This window comes from Giraffa tippelskirchi, chromosome 9 (genome assembly GCF_054371585.1).
Source record: "Giraffa tippelskirchi isolate mGirTip1 chromosome 9, T2T-mGirTip1v1.2.pri, whole genome shotgun sequence".
NCBI classification, from domain to species: Eukaryota; Metazoa; Chordata; class Mammalia; order Artiodactyla; family Giraffidae; genus Giraffa; species Giraffa tippelskirchi.
In genome coordinates, this window is record NC_137283.1 from 74684136 (window position 1) to 74704251 (window position 20116).

The following is a 20116-nucleotide window of genomic DNA, read 5'->3' on the forward strand; positions in this document are numbered from 1 at the left end:
AAGACTTTTACTATTACTTCAGAGGACATTTATTTTCAGAGGACATTTATTTTACCTGAAAATTGTGTATTAATATATTTAAAATAGTATTACTAACTTAGTCGTACTTTTGTCTCTTTCAGGCCTATGGCATGTCGGCGTTACCGTTAAATCTGATTAAAGGCACGCGAAACGCTGCTTATGAGCGTCTGGAAAACACTGAAGACATCGAAGAAGTGGAGCAGCACATCCAAACAATTAAATCAAAGGTGAGTTGGTATTTTACTGCTGTTGAGGGTCATAAAAGTACTTTGTCTTTGAGCTGCTTTCTGTTGTGACTTACAGTGAGCCTATATTTTGATACTGTTTGAATTTTTGTGCAACATATCCTTAAAGTACCATATTTTTAAAAAACTGTCTTCTGTAAAATGTGGGACACTGACAGTTTGAGAATTTTTATCTCAAAAATTTTTAGTTGTCTAACAACTAAAACACAGAAGTTCTACTTACGTATGGCCATTACTTTGCTAGTTCCCAGGTTGCTGATTTCATGTGCAATATCGGAGTGCACTGTATCACTTATGTTCAGGCTTTATGTACTAGTTTTTCTTCCTCTATCACCTTCACGTAAGATGTAATCTTATTTATAGAACATAGGAAAAAATGGAAAGTTCTCTAAATTATTCTATTAAACTATGATAATCCTGATATAGAAACCAGATGGTAATATGACACAAAAAAAGAAAACTGTTTATATGACTGGTCTCTCTTATGAAAGTAGAGGCAAATAATTCAATATAAGTAAAAATATTAGCAATTCAAAAATGATGCTGTAGTAAGGAAATATTTCATAATTGTCAGATTAGGTTTTTCCCAGGAATGCAAAGATGGTATATTAGAAAATAAAGTAGTTTAATATATTGAGAATAAATGAGAAATATAAACATCTTAATAGATGCCAATGAGTCTTTATTTAGAGTCAATTTGTAGTTACTATGTTTAGAGAAGACTCTTACCAAATTGGAAGAGAAGAAACTGTTTAGCAAAGGAAGCCTCTGTGAGCTTCGTGCCTAATGAGGAAAGGAACATTTTTGTTAAAGGCACATATAGGACAGTAGTGTCTGTCCTGTTCCTGGAGGTCTTGGTCAGATAAGAAATGTGGGAGGGAGAGGGGAGAAAAGGGAAGTAACTTGTGTTATTTGAAGATCTTATCTACCAAAAAAATCTAAACGAATCAACTGACAAGCTAATAGAACTAATAAAGGTTCAGCAAGGTGCCCATTCATATGTGCAAAATCAGTCACCAGGTGGAAGATGTAATGGAAAACGACCTCATTCACAGTAACTGTGAACTATAAATAAAAAGAAATGTCAGAATCTTCCTAGTGAAAATTATAAAATTTATTAAAATAATGTAATAGAAGACGGAAATAAATGAAGAACTTCATCAGTTCCTAATCGGGAAGATTCAATAATGTAGAAATGAGAGTTTTTCATACGTTTAGGTGGAAATTCAGTATCATATATAAAAGCTAAAAAATGAAATTTTCATAAACTTCCTACCACGTAATAAAACAGATTCAGAATTTAAATCAAATACATTTAGAAAACATTAGGAGAAAATAAAAGTAAAATTGTAATTTGTTGTGTAGAGGAGTTTTCTAAACAAGACTCAGAACTCAAGTGCAAATTAAGAAATTGTTGAGTTTTAAATTTTTATGTTTTTAAATTTATATACCCAAAAAAGTGGCACCAAAAGGAATTTAAAGAACTAACAGTATTTTGAGAGGAAATAATCTGCAATATAGGTGATATATACTGAGTATCTGTAAGTCAAGAAGAAGAAGGGACAAGCAATACATAGAAATAATGAACAAAAGACCTAAATAGACAGTATATTGAAGGAGAAATTAACCTCAGTGAAAGTATGAAATGATCTTTCAGCTCACTAGTAATGAAGTTCACTAAGATCCCACTTTGTATGGGCTGTGAGGAGTTTTCCAGAACATGGGACTTTCAGTGCTAAAACCAGAATGGCTGGAAATTAAAGCAACTCAGTATTTTTTTTTAATCCTTTGAAAGTCTTAAAAATTTTACCTTTGTTATGTGAGAATATGGGGATAGACATACTGTTTGTGGGAATATAAAATACACAGATTTCTAAAGAAAATTGAATGTTGTCACATGTGCCCAAACACATAACATGTACCTTTTAATAACTAAAGTTTAATATAACAGTTTGGAGAAGGCATTGGCACCCCACTCCAGTACTCTTGCCTGGAAAATCCCATGCACGGAGAAGCCTGGTAGGCTGTAGTCCATGGGGTCGCTAAGAGTTGGACACGACTGAGTGACTTCACTTTCACTTTTCCCTTTCACGCACTGGAGAAGGAAATGGCAACCCACTCCAATGTTCTTGCCTGGAGAATCCTAGGGACGGCAGAGCCTGGTGGGCTGCCGCCTGTGGGGTCGCACAGAGTCGGACACGACTGAAGTGACTTAGCAGCAGCAGCAGCAGCAGCAATATAACAGTTTGCACCCATTCGTGGATCACAGCATTGTTGTGGTGACGGGACTTGCGTGTGTAGGGCCACCCAAGATAGACATGTCGCGGTGTTGAGTTCTGACAGTGTGGTCCACTGGAGGAAGAAATGGCAAACTACTCCTGTATTCTTGCCTGGAGAATCCCATGGACAGTATGAAAAGGTGAAAACATTCGACACTGGAAGATGAGCCCCCCCTGAGATTGGCAGGTGTCCAGTATGCTATTGGGGAAGAGTGGAGAGCAACTATGAATAGCCCCAGAGAGAATGAAGTGGCTGGGCCAAAGTGGAAATGATGCTCAGTTGTGGATGTGTCTGTTGTTGAAAGTAAAGTCTGATGTTGTAAAGAACAATATTGCATAGAAACCTGGAATGTTAGGTCCATGAATCAAGGTAAATTGGATGTGGTGAAGCAGAAGATGGCAAGATTGAACATGGACATCTTAGGGATGAGCGAACTAAAGTGGACTGGAATGGGTGAATTTAACTCATATGACCATTATATCTACTACTGTGGGCAGGAATCCCTTAGAAGAAATGGAAAAGCCATCATAGTCAACAAAACAGTCCAAAATGCAGTACTTGGGTACAATCTCAGAAGCGACAGAATGATCTCAGTTCTTTTCCAAGACAAACCATTCGATATCACAGTAATCCAAGTCTATGCCCCACCTCCTTGAAGCTAAAGAAGCTGAAGTTGACTGATTTCTATGAAGACCTACAACACCTTCCAGAACTAACACCTAAAGAAGATATCATTTTATCTTTGGGAATTGGAATGTGAAAGTAGAAAGTCAAGAGATACCTGGAATAACAAGCAAGTTTGGCCTTGGAGTACAAAATGAAGCAGGGCAAAGGCCAACAGAGTTTTGTCAAGAGAACATGCTGGTCATTGCAAACGTGGTTTTCCAACAACTGAAGAGATGCCTCTACACATGAACCTCACCAGAAGGTCAATACTGAAATCAGACTGATTATGTTCTTTGAAGCCAAAGATGGCTAGAAGCTCTATACAGTCAGCAGAAACAAGACATGGACCTGACTGTGGTTCAGATTATGAGCTCCTTATGCAAAATTCAGGCTTAAATTAAAGAAATTAGGGAAGACCACTAGGCCATTCAAATATGACCTCAGTCAAATCCCTTATGATTAAACAGTGGAGGAAATGATCAGATTCAAGGGATTAGATCTGGTAGACAGAGTACCTGAATAACTATGGACAAAGATTCATAACATTGCACAGGAGGAAGGGACCAAAACTATCCCAAAGAAAAAGAAATTCAAGAAGACAAAGTGGTTGTCTGAGGAAGCCTTACAAATAGCTGAGAAAAGAAGAGAAGCAAAAGGGGAAAGGGAAACCCAGCTGAATGCAGAGTTCCAGAGAATAGCAAGGAGAGATAAGGAGGTCTTCTTAAATGAACAATGAAAAATGACAGAGGAAAACGATAGAATGGGAAAGACTAGAGATGCCTTCAAGAAAATTGAAGATATCAGGGAACATCTCATGCAAGGATGGGCACTATAAAGGACAGAAACAGTAAGGGCCTAATAGAAGCAGAAGAGATTAAGAAGAGGTGGCAAGAATACACAGAAGCACTGTACTAAAATGGTCTTAATGACCCAGATAACCACAATGGTGTTGTGACTCACCTAACATCAGACATCCTGGAGTTTGAAATCAGGTGGGTCTTAGGGAGCATTACTATGAATAAAGCTAGTGGAGGTGATGGAATCCCAGCTGAGCTATTTCAAATCCTAAAAGATGATGCTGTTAAAGTGCTGCACTCAATATGCCAGCAAATTTGGAAAACTCAACAGTGGCCACAGAACTGGAAAAGGTCAGTTTTCATTCCAGTCCCAAAGAAAGGCAATGCCAAAGAATGTTCAAACCGTCACACAATTGCTCTCATTTCACATGCTAGCAAAGTAATGCTCAAAATCCTTTAAGCTAGGTTTCTACAATACATGAACCCGTAACTTCCAGATATACAAACTGGTTTTAGAAAAGGCAGAGGAACCAGAGATCTGATTGCCAACATTGATTGAATCACAGAGAAAGCAAGGGAATTCCAGAAAAACAAATACTTCTGCTTCATTGACTATGCTAAAGCCTTTGTGTGGATTACAACAAACTGTGGAAAATTCTTAAAGAGATGGGAACACCAGACCACCTTACAAACTGCTCTCTGAGAAGCCAGTGTGTGGCTCAAAAAAACCAAAAACCAGAACTGGACATGGAACACCTGACTGGTTAAACATTGGAAAAGGGATCCATCAAGGCTGTACATTGTCACCCTGCTTATTTAACTTACATGCAGAGTACATGATGCAAGATACCGGGCTGGATGAGTCACAAGCCGGAATCAAGATTGCTGGAAGAAATATGAACAACCTCAGATATGTAGATAATACCACTCAAATCTCAGAAAGTGAAGAGGAACTAAAGAGCCTGTTGATGAAGTGAAAGAGGAGAGTGAAAAATTTGGCTCAAAACTCAAAAAACTAAGATCCTGGCACCTGGTCCCATCACTTCATGGGAAATAGAAGGGGAAAACGTGGAAGCAGTGATGGATTTTCTTTTCTCAGGCTCCAAAGTCACTGTAGATGGTGACTGCAGCCATGAAATTAAGAGACTTGCTCCTTGGAAGGAAAGCTATGACAAACCTAGACAGCATATTTAAGAAGCAGAGACATCACTTTCCCAACAGAGGTCCATATAGTCAAAGCTATTATTTACCAGTAGTTGTGTATGCATGTGAGAGTTGAACCATAAGAAGGCTGAGTGCCGAAGAATTGATGCTTTTGCGCTGTGGTGTTGGAGAAGACTCTTGAAAGTCCCGTGGACTGCAAGATGAACCCAGTCAATCCTAAAGGAGATCAGTCTTAAATATTCATTGAAAGGACTGATGCTGAACCTGAAGCTCCAATACTTTGGTCCCCTGATGCAAAGAACTGACTCACTGGGAAAAAAATCTGATGCTGGGAAAGATTGAAGGCAACAGGAGAAGTGGGCAGCAGAGAATAAGATAGCATCACTGATTCAATGGACGTGAATTTGAGAAAACTCTGGGAGATAGTGGAGCACAAAGGAACAACAGTTTGTACCCTGGAACCTATCTTATTGGATTGAATGTCTGCATTTATACCCAAGTGAAGAAGTATATTCATGTCGCTGCCCCTTCATAAAAGAAAATAATGTAAATGTTCAAAAATAAGGTGTTTGTTGAATCTAAATATCATGGTGTGATGTGCTGTGTAATGATGAAAAGGAATCAGGCAGCTTTATATAGCTTAGAGAACATATGAAATTTAACTTCTTCAGTCTAAATTCTGGCTCTTCTGACCATGCATTTAATATCTGTAGGCCTTATTTTCCTCATCTAAAGCTATGACCAACCTAGACAGCATATTGGAGAAGGCAATGGCACCCCACTCCAGTACTCTTGCCTGGAAAATCCCATGGATGGAGGAGCCTGGTAGGCTGCAGTCCATGGGGTTGCGAGAAGTCGGACACAACTGAGCGACTTCACTTTAACTTTCCACTTTCATGCATTGGAGAAGGAAATGGCAACCCACTCCACTGTTGTTGCCTGGAGAATCCCAGGAATGGCAGAGCCTGGTGGGCTGCTGTCTCTGGGGTTGCACAGAGTTGGACACGACTGAAGCAACTTAGCAGCAGCAGACAGCATATTAAAAAGCAGAGACATTACTTTGCTAAGGTCTGGCTAGTCACAGTTATGATTTTTCCAGTAGTCATGTATGGATGTGAGGGTTGGACTATAAAGAAAGCTGGGTGCCGAAGAATTGATGCTTTTGAACTGTGGTGTTGGAGAAGACTCTTGAAAGTCCCTTGGACTGCATGGAGATCCAACCAGTCCATCCTAAAGGAAATCAGTCCTGAATATTCATTGAAAGGACTGATGTTAAGGCTGAAACTCCAGTACTTTGGCACCTAATGAGAAGAAATGACTAATTGGAAAAGACCTTGATGCTGGGAAAGATTAAAGGCAGGAGGAGAGGGGGATGACAGAGGATGAGATGGTCGGATGGCATCACCAACTGGATGGGCATCAGTTTGAGTAAGCTCCGGGAGTTGGTGATGGACAGGGAAGCCTAGCATGCTGCAGTCCATGGGATCGTGAAGAGTCGGTCAGATATGACTGAGCGACTGAACTGACTGAATAAATGAATAAATTGCCATTACCAGCCTCAGAGTTTTATTCTGAAGATTTAAGGAAAATAAATATAAAAGAACAGATCAGTTTTAGGCACAGGAAATGTTAGCTATTACGTAAACCATCTGCATGTTTGCATAGAGGGACACGTGTATATACATAGGATTTTGTGTTGGATGTTGTTGATCTCTGTTGGTTTCTGTGACAGTGGTAACCTCAAAGAGGGAATGGTCACTGGGGGACCATGTGAAGGGAAACCTTTTTGCCTATATACAATGTAACTACATTTTTTCTCCAAAGGAAATAATTGGTTGACTGCTGGGTGCCTTTCCTGATGTGTGTTTGAGCAGAATTCTTCTGACATTGGTTTATGTTGTTAGCACAACAGAGCGGGCTCCCTCCCTCACTCAAATAGGCAGATACATTGAGCTTGTTTTTCAGTGGATCCTTAAATCAGTTTACTAAAAAAATATTTTTTCCCTGAAATGGCGAAAGCCAGCAGTGAAGTAAATCTACCTTGTTGGTGTCCTTTTGATATTAGAATGGCAGTTGTGAGAAAAATTGTGAAATACCACATGATTGAAGTGCGGTGGCCTGGATCATCTTGTGGAGGGAAGTGTTTCCTTCCTCTAGTCCTCAGAAAATACCCTTCTGTAAGGTTCCTTTGAGGATGCACTTTGACAGTAAGCAGGAGAAGGCAATGGCAACCCACTCCAGTACTCTTGCCTGGAAAATCCCATGGATGCAGGAGCCTGGTAGGCTGCAGTCCATGGGGTCGCTAAGAGTCGGACACGACTGAGCGACTTCACTTTCACTTTTCAGTTTCATGCACTGGAGAAGGAAATGGCAACCCACTCCAGTGTTCTTGCCTGGAGAATCCCAGGGACAGGGGAGCCTGGTGGGCTGCCGTCTATGGGGTCGCACAGAGTCGGGCACGACTGAAGCGACTTAGCAGCAGCAGCAGCAGCAGTGTACTTAAAGCAGTGAAGATAGTTAAATATAGTCCCATGTAATCCCTGTTGGCTTAGCCGGTAAAGAATCTGCCTCCAATGCAGGAGACAGGATGTGATCCCTGGGTCAGGAAGCTCCCCTGGAGAAGAGAATGATAACCCACTCCAGTATTCTTGCCTGGAGAGTTCCATGGACACAGGAGCCTGATGGGCTGCAGTCCATGGGTTGCAAAGAGTCAGACATGACTGAGTGACCAACACTTTCCACTTTCCATGCAGAGCATGGTCTCTGGACCAGTAGCATCAGCACCTCCTGGGAATTTGGTAGAAAAGCAAATTATAGGCCCCACCCAAGACCTAACTGAGTCATATTCCCTCGGGGTGGGGTCTAGAACCCTGTGCTTAAGGAAATGCCTATTGATTGTTAGGTGTGTTGAGGCTTGGGAAACAGCATAGTAAGGGATGGATGGCTGGTTCCAGCAGAGCTTGGCAGGGCCTCTGTGTGGAGGTCATTGTGACCACGCGCGTCTCTTGATGAAGGGGTGTCCGGGCACTCTCTGCACGCATCTGTTACTTCACACGAGGGTGCTCCAGGCTGTGTCACAAAGCGCTGTGTGCTGTCTCTCCCAGCATCCTGTTTGAACCTTGAAAGGAGTTTAACATTCTAATTATCTAATCTCTTTACCCTTTAAAACGGTGCTGAGCATTTCCTGGCAGTCCAGTGGTTAGGACTCTGCGCTTTCACTGCTGAGGACAGGGGTTCCGTCCCTGGTCAGGAAACTAAGACCCCACACGCCGCATGGGGCCGCCCCAAAATTAAAAGGAATAAAAATGTCCTATGTAAACATTTTCTTGGTCCTTCCAATAAAAGCAAATGTACATTTCACCTTCTTAGTATTTAGCAGTTGTCTGATTATTGTGGTTTATTACTGCACCTGGTTGAAGGCACTTTGGGGCAGGGGGTGTTCACGAGGGAAGGTGTCCCTCAGATGCCACAGAAAGTGCTGCTCACAGTTACAGTAATATCATATGAAAGTACAGGGGAATTATCTTTTGGAGAGGTCAGCCAAAGAAAACCTGACTCATTTGCAGAGGTACTTGGAGAGTAAGAAAGTGCCAGTGCTTAGCAATTGTTATAAAATCTTACGCTCAGCACATCCTAATCCTACATCCCCCTGCTGGTGTTTGAGTCAGGGACCAAGAAGCATCAGCCCAGGTAAACACTGGATCACAATCTCTTGACCAAGGGGAGGAGGAACATAGGGCTAGGTGTGTGAAGGGATAGGATGAGGAATTTGGAGGTGAAGGAGAGGAATCAAGCAAAGAACATAAAGTGCCTCATAAAAGGGGTGTTTAAAAAAATATTATCTGTCTCCACATAACTTTACCATATTGAATATTTGGAAAAAGGGATCAAGAATAGTTCAGCATTAAATGTGCACGCATTCTCATCACATTTTGACACTGACCTTGGTTCAGAGATGTGTATTCTCACATAGAAGTTGTCGGGTTTTGCTTTTGTCTTTCGGTTTGTAAATTTGACTCAGGAGTCAAGTCCAACCTAAAAAAGTTTTTGTTGTCTGAATCTGGTAAATCTGATGGGTACTTTATTAAGACCTTAATGGTAAAAAAACTGTTTTATTTTGATCTGTTATTTGCAGAGCAAAGATGGTCGACCTTTGCCGGCAAGGGATAGACACGCCTTAAAACAATTTGAAGAAAGGTTACGAACACTTCGGAAAAGAGAGAGGCACTTAGAATTCATTGAAAATAGCTGGTGGACAAAATTCTGTGGTGCTCTGCGTCCCCTGAAGGTAAATGGAGTTTACAGAGTTACGCTGTCACTCTCCCAAGCTGATGTAGTACCTCTCAGAGAGATTGAGTTCTTGTGGAAGCGTTGCAGCCTGGCGCCTAGAGCACGGATTTCAGAGTTAAAATCATCTGGTTTTAAATTGCAGCTCCAATGCCTGGCAGTTTGGGTAAGGTGCATAACCTCTCTGAGCTTTATTTACTCTTGTGTAATGTAAGTGCTAGAGGCTAGAAGAAACTTAAAATATAGGTAAGTAATGTAGTATGCTTCTAGTTTTACAACTTTGTACTTTTCTAAAGGAGATCTGGGACCCATATTAGAACTTTTTCAATCAGATAGATTTCAGTATTCAAATTGAAAATTTCAACAGAATTTGCTTCATTGTGTGGTGGCATGTTTCTGAAAATATGTACAAGGTATTAAGATGAAAAACCATTAATTTCCCTTTTTTTGAAACCATCATTTGCTAGCCTTAAATTCTTCAGACTGTGGTCTTCCTCTCATAATTCAAAAGGAAATGGGGAAATGACCTGACTGCCTACCCTAAAAAGCTCCTTTTCTGAAAGAGTTCTTCAGAAACATAATCAGTTAGATCTACTGCATATCACTAAAACTTTCGGTTAGAATCAGTTTCTTTTTTAAAGACTTACCCTAGTCTGTTTTCACAAGGCGGTTGTTTTCATACCACCAAAGGTATAAAGAAACTGTGCTCACCCTTAATTTAATTTTAAATTGTTTATATATTAGCTTCTTTATAGATATTTATAATCTGGTCACTAACATTAGCTGCCTTGTTTTATATGCTCTGTGCCATTTCACTGGACCTGTGTTTAGAGGGACTTTCACAACTTTATTAAGTGTGCAGAATGATTTCACCAAATATAGGCTGTAGATACAGAAGATCCACATCACTGCATAAAGCGGTGTGTCCTCCCGGTCCCATCGCATCAGGCCCCAGACAGTCGCTGACGTCCTTCTGTCACTGAGGGTAACTGTTACATGTTCTGCGGAATCATGGAAGGTACAGACTTTTGTCTGGCTTTGGCTCAGCTCGGTGCTTTTGAGGTTCACCCGTGTTCCTGCATTTCTTTTCAGTGGTTCTTTCTGTTTTCTTGCTGAGGACAATTCTGCTGTGTCTGTATCACAGCTTGTTTATCTGTTCGCCTGCTAATGGGAATTCAAGTTGTTTCCAGTTTGAGGCTCTTATGATTAATGGAGATGTGAACATTTGTGTACAAATCTTTGTGTAGACATTTACACATTCCTTCATTTTTCATTTTTTTCTTTTGAATTTTTTATTTCGTATTGGGGTTTAGCAGATTAACAATATTGTGATAGTTTCAGGTGAACAGCAAAGGGACTTATTTTTCTTTGTTTGTACCTCATTTTTTCCAGTTTTTTTTTAAATCTATTTTTATCTGGGGGAAATTGTTTTACAATGTTGTGTGCCATACAAAGACACAAATTAGCCATGCAATTCAAGGAATAAAATTAGTTTTGAGTTGAAGAGTCTTGCAGAAATAAGCATTTAATTAGAATAAGTTAATGGATCCTTAAAATAGTGTTTATATATAATACTGAGCACATTTCTAAGCATACAGTCTGTGTTATTCACTTGATTAAACTTGCCCTCTGACAGATGCACATTCTTCTAGTGTATACAACTAATTGGCCTGGATAACCTAAAGCTCCTTATACACCTCTTGTTATATTTATACCTCTTATATTCATATAGAAAGTTATAAATTCATATCCATAGTTATATCACTTATCTTTTCAGACTTTTTATTGTGGTAAAACATATATAACATATAATACACCATTTAAACTATTTGTCGATGTGGCATCACATACATTCACAGTGTTGTACAATGCTCACCACTGCCTATTTCCAGAACCTTCATCGTCTCTAACAGAACACTCAACGTAACTCTCCATTCCTACCTCCACCCCACCCCCATCCCCCTGAAACCATACAACTCAGCCTGGGACTTCAACCCACTGTCTTTTAACTGAGATCACACACCTGGTCTCAGGACTTAGTGAAGCTCAGGTTCTTGATGTCTCATAGCAGAAAGAATTAAGTGAGAGACAAAGTAATAGGTAAGAAGAGGATTTATTTAGAGAGAGACACATTCCAGAATTTGATCTGTCTTAAAAGGTGAGGATGGTGCTGGGAGAAATACACTCCTCAGACAGAGAGTGGGGCGTCTCAGAAGGTGAGAGGCCCCAAAATATGGAGTGGTTAGTTTTTATGGGCTGAGTAATTTCATAGGTTAATGAGTGGGAGGATTATTCTAACTATCTTGGAAGGTGTGGGGCTATCCAGGAATTGAGCCACCGCCCACTTGTTGACCTTTTATGGAACCGTCATGGCACTTGTGGGGGTGTCGTTTGGCTGATGTAGAACAGTGAGCATATAATGAGGGTTAAGGTCCACTGGAAGTCGAACCTTCCTCCGTCTCAGAGTTCGTTTTGACCAGATTGTGCCGTATCCAACACTCTGACTTCCTTTAAAGATTGTACCCTTTAAAGGTTGTACTCCTTGCCTCCTGATTCACCTGCCCAGCTCATATCCCCTAATGACCTCTATCCTGCTTTCTGTCTCTCTGAATTTCCTATTGTAGGTACCTTATATAAGTGAATTATATATTCTTTTATGTCTGGTTTATTTGACTTCACATAATTTCTTCAAAGTTCATTCATGTTTTTGATGTATCAAAATTTCATTCCTTTTTAAGGTTGAATAATATTAATTTTGTTTTTCCATCCATCATTTTGTTTATCCATCCATCAGTTGGTGGACATTGAGTTTTTTCCAACTTTTGGCTATTGTGAATAGTGCTTCCAAGGTAATTAGTGTACAAATACCTGTTTGAGTCCCTGCTTTCAGTTCTTTTGAGTATATATCTCTAAATGGAATTGCTAGATCTTGATCAATTCTGGTATAACTTTTTGAAGAACCTACTATTTTCCAGTGACTGCACCATTGTACATGCCCACGAGCAATGCACAAGGGTTCTAGTTTATCCGTATCATTGTCAACACTTATTTTCCTTTGTTTTGGTAATAGCCAACCTTATGCTTGTGAAGTGATATCTCATTATGGTTTTCATTTGCATTTCATTTGATTAGTGACATTGAGCATCTTTTCATTAGATTGTTGGCTTTGTATGTTTACTTTGGAGAAATGCTTATTCAAGTTTCATTTTTAATATTCTGAATACTTGTTATCAGATACATCATTTGTAAATATTCTCCTATTTCTTGGCTTGGGTTTTCACTCTGTTTTTAGTGTCTTTTGATACACAGATTTTTAATTTTGATGATGTCCAATGCATTTTTTTATTTTGTTACCTGTGTTTTTGTGTCATATCCAAAAAATAATTACCAGATCCAGTGCCATGAAGACTTTTTTCTGTAGAGTTTAATAGTTTTAGCTCTTATATTTAGATCTTTGATCTATTTTGAGGTATTTGTATATAGTGAAGGGTTAACAGTCTGATTTCATTTTTTTGCATGAGGATGTCTTCTTCCCAGCATTATGCTTTGAAAAGACTGTTCTTTCCCCATTCAGTGACCTTGGCCCCCTTGTCAAAGCTCATTTGAACATATGTGTGAGCATTCATTTCTGGAGTCTTTTCCACTGGCTGTATGTCTGTCTTTATGCCAGTACCATGCTGTTTTGGTTGCTGTGGCTTTGTAGTAAATTTTGAAATAGGGAAGCATGAGTCCTGTAACTTTGTTGTTCTTTTTCAAGATTGTTTTTGACTATTTGGGGTTCCTTGAAATTCCATGTGAATTTTAGGTTGGGTTTTTCTGTTTCTGCCATAAAAAAAAAAGGGTCACTGTGATTTTGGTAGGGATTGCATTGTATCTGTAGAACACTTTCAGTAGTATCATCATTTTTAATGTATTAAGTCATATTAAACCATAAGTATGGGCCAACTTTACATTTGTTTATGTCTCATTAAATTTCTTTCAGCGATGTTTTGTTGTGGGGGAGAAAGAAATTTTTTTCTACTTTTCTCGATTCTTCTCTCTGGTCTAAGAATTACTTGCCTGGAAAATCCCATGGACAGAGGAGCCTGGTAGGCTGCAGTCCATGGGGTCGCTAAGAGTCGGACACGACTGAGCGACTTCCCTTTCACTTTTCACTTTCATGCATGGAGAAGGAAATGGCAACCCACTCCAATGTTCTTGCCTGGAGAATCCCAGGGACAGGGGAGCCTGGTGGGCTGCCGTCTATGGGGTCGCACAGAGTTGGACACGACTGAAGCGACTTAGCAGCAGAGACAGGTTAACAGGAGAATTTCAAACAAAAATTTGATAACATGTATACACTGGAGAGACCCAGGAGAACTGAACTGAGTCTTAGGAACTAGACAGCACTCAGCAGTATGCTTGAGGGCTGTTTTAAACAACAAAATTGCCTACAGAAAGTACAAAAATGCAAAGAGTGTAGCAGTAAATAGTCCACTTACAGGATACTTGTTTATAGTAAGAGAGCTGAAACAAGAAAGCAGAGTGTTGCCTGATTCAACCTCAGCTGGAAATGTGAGCATCAGGGACTTAGTACCTCTTTGCATGTATCTGCAAGGACTTCCCAGGCGGCGCAATGGTAAAGAATCTGCCTGCCAGTGTGGGAAATGCAGGTTCGATTCCTGTCAGGAAGATCCCCTGGAGTAAGAAATGGCAACCCACTCCAACATTCTTGCCTGAAAAATTCAGTGGACAGAAGTAGTCTGGTGGGCTACAATCCATGGGGTCACAAAGAGTCAGACATAACTGAGTGGCTGAGCACGCATGCACAGTGTATCCTCAAAAGACTTCTAAGAGCTGTGTGTATTGATTTTAAAGCCATAAATAAATTTTAGTGAGCAGCAGGTTTATAAATGTAGAATCCGCAAATGAGAATCAACTACTTATAAGTAAAAACAGTAAAAGACCCCCCAAATCCAGCAAGTTTTCTCTCTAGCTCTTACTACGAAACTTTGTGTTAAACAAAGACAGTCTGGGAAAATTTTGGTAGAAAGAAGAGGAAATTTGGAGATGAGCCTATGATTGATCTCACCCAATCTTAGGTGAGATAAGCCAATCACCAAAAGGCAAATACTGTTTAATTCAACTTTTAAGAGGTACCTGGAGAACCCCAGTGGTTCTCCAAGGGTCGGGGGGCAGGAGGTCTAGGGAGTTGTTTTATGGGTACAGAGTTCCAGTTTTGCAAAATGAAAAGAGTCCTGGAGATTAGTTGCAGAACAGTGTGAGTGAATTTAGCACAACTAAACTGTACACTTAAAATGTTTGAGATGGTAAAATTTTTTTTAATTAGTTTATTTTCTATTTTTTAGCTTTACAATATTGTATTTGTTTTGCCATACATTGACATGAATCCACCATGGGTGTACATGTTTTCCCCTTCCAGAACCCCCCTTCCACCTCCCTCCCCATCCCATCCCTCTGGGTCATCCCGGTGCACCATCCCCGAGCACCCTGTATCATGCATTGAACCTGGACTGGCAATTCGTTTCACATATGATAATTTACATGCTTCCATGCCATTCTCCAATATCATCCCGCCCTCGCCCCCTCCCATAGAGTCCATAATACTGTTCTATTTATCTGTGTCTCTTTTGATGTCTCGCATACAGGGTTATCTTTACCAATTGACTAAATACCATATATATGTGTTAGTATACTGTCTTGGTGTTTTTCTTTCTGGCTTACTTCACTCTGTATAATAGGCTCCAGTTTTTATGATATTTTTATTTTACCACTATTTAAAAAGCAAGAAAATAGAAATGGCAAAAAATCAGATAGAAATAGAGTTGAACTCAGGGGAAAATACACTTAATTTTATAAATGAAAACAAATTTGAGGTGTGTCCAAAAGAGAATAGAATCAAATAAAATTTAGTAAGAGGGGATGTTTGAAGAAAGGCAGACGGATAACCAAGAGAAGGAAAATAAGATGAAGCAAAAAGAATCAGAAAAAGAGTAGTGAAATGGAAGTGAAAGAAAAACTACATATGTGTACTGGTTTCCATGCAGTGGCAAAACAAAACAAATTAGCAGAATATTTAAAGGTATAATGCCTGCCCCCAAAAAAACCCTAAAATAAATAGACATGAATCCACGTTGTGGATATTCTATTTCACGAATAGACAGGAAATAGCCACTTTGTACCTGGGAAAATTTATGTGCAATCTTCTGGTAAAACCGACTTCAAATTTAAAGAAAATCCTCAAGATTTCCAAGCGAAAGGATCGGCTCACGAGGGCAACATTATTAGACTTAGACTTCTCAAGAAACATACAAAGCTAGGCAGGAATGGAGGAACATTAAAAAAATAAAATCTCAATGAAAATGTATGAACTGCCAACTGAAAAAAAAACAAAAACACACAGTGTGAGAGTTGTGAGTTAAGTTTTATTGGGGGTAAAATGAAGACTAGCCTGGGAGACAGCTTCCAGGTAGCTCTGAGGAACAGCTCGGAAGAGGTGAGGGAAGGTTAGTATTGTATATGATTTTAGTGAAGGGGTGCATGCAGTCAGGCACACGTGTTGGCAGAAGTTTATTGCCAGTCATGAGGAGCAGAAGTCAGCATTAATGATTTTAGTGCTAGATATGAAGAGATTCGAGAATCAGGCTCACACAGTTGTCTCCTGAAAATACCTAACTCCTTGAAGGCCTATTCTGCCAGTTTGCATGGATCACAGAGTGCCTCACTCCTGATCTCCACCCTGAAGCCTTTTTAGGGGGTGTCAAAAGTAGGCAGCTGCAGCAGTTTGTGACTTAGTCCTTGCAGAGACTGATGGCAAATGCCCAGTTTTAGTTGGCAGAACCAAGGAATTTGTATTTAGCCAAAATATCCTTTAGAAAAACAGTTTTTAAACATTTAAGTACTCTGGGGATTCTGTACCCCTGAGCTCTTGTTGAGAAATCCTGGTTGCCAAGTTTTAGCCTATTAAGAGATGTGAAGGTAAACACCAGCAAAAGGACTATGGTGAACATTTAATATTGTATGAAGAGAAGGTGTGGGCTGGGGCAGAGAATGAAGCACAAACATATGTGCTGAGGAATAGAAATAATTAAGGGAGAGAAAGAAAATAAAATTTCTCATAGATTACTGTGTAGGCAGTAGGTAGGAGTTGAACACATAAGAACCAATACATTGTTTAGTAAAGGAGTGAATAAGAACTTGGGGGCTAGGAGCACTTGAAACCTCAAGTACACGAACAAAAATATAAACTTTCTTAACACAAAAGGACTAAAAATCCAAGAGCAAGGAATTCATATTAGCTGGAGAAAGAAACACAGGAAATACATACATCATTATCAAACAAGATATTTTCAAAACTAAATGTGTTAGTTGTATCAATAAATGTGAATGGGACTTCCCTCTGTTCCAGTGGTTAAGACTCTGTGCTCCCAATGCAGGCGGACCAGGTTTGATAACTGGTCAGGGAACTAGCTCAGGAAACTATGCCACAGCTGAAGATTCCACATGCCCCACCCAAGATCAAAGATCCTGAGTGCTGCCACTAGGACCCAGTGCAGCCGGATAAAGAAAGACAGAGAACCTCCATGGCTAGAGTCGGAAAGATGTAGTCAAGTGTAAGAAAGAGACGCTCGGAACTGAGCTGCCGTTACTGCTTTGAGGATGGAGGGAATGTGAAGAGGGATGCACTCGGCTTCCGGGACTGAGAGGCTCCCAGCTGATAGCCAGCAAAGAGGTGAAGGTCTCAGCCGTCACCCTCAAGGAGCTTTATTCTGTTCCTCAAACTTGATCATCTAAATCAATTCATCTTCCTTTAATGATTCTTTTCTCCAGACTGGTCAAGTCTGCTGAACTTTTCATATTGTTTTCTAGTGAGCTATTTGTTTCAATTACTGCATTTTTCATCTTGAGAAATTCTGTCTCTTTGTTGATATTCTGTGTTTAGTGAGACATTATTTTCGATTTGTTTTAGTTCTTTTAGTTCAGTTAAGTTCAGTTGCTCAGTCATGTCCGACTCTTTGGGACCCTATCGACTGCAGCACGCCAGGCCTCCCTGTCCATCACCAACTCCCAGAGTGTACTCAAACCCATGTCCATTGAGTCGGTGATGCCATCCAACCATTCATCCTCCATCGTCCCCTTCTCCCACCTTCAATCTTTCCCAGCATCGGGGTCTTTTCCAATGAGTCGACTCTTCACATGAGGTGGCCAAAGTATTGGAGTTTCAGCTTCAACATCAGTCCTTCCAATGAATACCCAGGACTGATCTCCTTTAGGATGGACTGGTTGGATCTCCTTGCAGTCCAAGGGACTCTCAAGAGTCTTCTCCAACACCCCAGTTCAAAAGCATCAATTCTTCGGTGCTCAGCTTTCTTCACTGTCCAACTCTCACATCCATACATGACCACTGGAAAAACCATAGCCTTGACTAGACGACCCTTTGTTGACAAAGTAATGTCTCTGCTTTTTAATATGCCATCTAGGTTGGTCATAACCTTCCTTCCAAGGAGTAAGCATCTTTTAATTTCAGGGCTGCAGTCACCATCTGCAGTGATTTTAGAGCCCAAAAAAATAAAGTCTGACACTGTTTTCATTGTTTCCCCTTCTACTTGCCATGAAGTGGTGGAACCAGATGCCATGATATTAGTTTTCTGAATGTTGAGCTTTAAGCCAACTTTTTCACTGTCCTCTTCACTTTCATCAAGAAGCTCTTTAGTTCTTCTTCACTTCCTGCCATAAGGGTGGTGTCATCTGCATATCTAAGGTTATTGATGTTTCTCCCAGCAGTCTTGATTGCAGCTTGTGCTTCATCCAGCCCAGCGTTTCTCATGATGTACTCTGCATATAAGTTAAACAAGCAGGGTGACAATACACAGCCTTGATGTACTCGTTTCCCGATTTGGAACCAGTCTGTTGTTCCGTGTCCAGTTCTAACTGTTGCTTTCTGACCTGCATACAGATTTCTCAAGAAGCAGGTCAGGTGGTCTGGTATTCCCATCTCTTTCAGAATTTTCCACAATTTGTTGTAATCCACACTGTCAGAGGCTTTGACATAGTCAATAAGCAGAAATAGATGTTTTTCTGGAACTCTCTTGCTTTTTCGACGATCCAGTGGATGTTGGCAATTTGATTTCTGGTTCCTCTGCCTTTTCTAAAACCAGCTTGAACATCTGGAATTTTGCAGTTCACGTATTGTTGAAGCCTGGCTTGGAGAGTTTTAAGCATTGCTTTACTAGTGTGTGAGATGAATGCAATTGTGCAGTAGTTTGAGCATTCTTTGGGATTGCCTTTCTTTGGGATTGGAACGAAAACTGACCTTTTCCAGTCCTGTAGCCACTGCTGAGTTTTCCAAATTTGTTGGCATATTGAGTGCAGAACTTTGACAGCATCATCTTTTAGGATTTGAAATAGCTCAACTGGAATTCCTTCACCTCCACCAGCTTTGTTCATAGTGATGCTTTCTAAGGCCCACTTGCCTTCACATTCCAGGATGTCTGGCTCTAGGTGTGTGATCACATCATCGTGATTATCTGGGTCATGAAAATCTTTTTTGTACAGTTCTTCTGTGTATTCTTGCCACTTCTTCTTAATATCTTCTGCTTCTGTTAGGTCCATACCATTTCTGTCCTTTATTGAGCCTGTCTTTGCATGAAATGTTCCCTTGGTATCTCTAATTTTCTTGAAGAGATCTCTAGTCTTTCCCATTCTATTGTTTTCCTCTATTTCTTTGCATTGATCACTGAGGAAGGCTTTCTTATCTCTCCTTGCTATTCTTTGGAACTCTCCATTCAGATGGGTGTATCTTTCCTTTTCTCCTTTGCCTTTCCTGTCTCTTATTTTCTCAGCTATCTGTAAGGCCTCCTCAGACAGCCATTTTGCTTTTTTGCATTTCTTTTCCATGGGGATGGTCTTGATCCCTGTCTCCTGTACAATGTCGTGAACCTCCATCCATAGTTCATCAGGCACTCTGTCTATCAGATCTAGTCCCTTAAATCTATTTCTCACTTCCAGTGTATAATCATAAGGGATTTGATTTAGGTCACACCTGAATGGTCTAGTGGTGTTCCCTACTTTCTTCAATTTAAGTCTGAATTTGGCAATAAGGAGCTCATGATCGGAGCCGCACGTGTTTAAAACAGTGGCTTTAGAGTGTTTGTCTTTTAAGTTTGGCGTCCTCAAGGACTTTGTCAAGGACAGTGCCTATTGGTTATTTTTTCTTCTCTGTATTAGCCATACTTTCTTTCTTGCTGCTTTGCATGTCTCTCTCTTTTTTTTTTTTTTGGTTAAAATCTGAGAAATTTTAAATAGCATAAGGCAGTAACTCTGGAGATTAAATTCTCCCCTGGATTTGCTGTTATTACTTTTTTTTGTTGTTTGTTTAGTGACTTTTGTGCATCCTATGAAGTCTGTTTTCTTTCTTCTTGCGGTCACTGAAGTTTCTGCTTGGTTAGTTAGTTTATTATTGGACACAGATTTTCTTAAACACCTGGAATCCCTGAGTCTCGCGGTCTTGCTGAGGGGCCGTATGTGAGCGCAGACATGACTCAGGCACTCAGCTGCACTCACATAGCTGCCTTAGCCCACCCGTCCTGCTCCTGCAGACGGAACCTCAGGGCCGAGCAGAGTGCACACCGAGGCCTCTCCTCTCTTCCTGAGCAT

At 40.3% G+C, this 20116-nt stretch overlaps 1 protein-coding gene across 1 annotated transcript in view; it reads left to right on the forward strand.

The window, feature by feature from the left end:
* The window catches only part of LMBRD1 (LMBR1 domain containing 1), a 142290-nt gene that overhangs the window by 87981 nt on the left and 34193 nt on the right, over positions 1-20116 (forward strand). Inside the window, exons 8-9 of the mRNA XM_081530063.1 lie at positions 123-248; positions 9309-9461. Coding sequence (XP_081386189.1) covers positions 123-248; positions 9309-9461 — 279 coding nt within the window. The remainder of the gene's footprint in view (positions 1-122; positions 249-9308; positions 9462-20116) is intronic.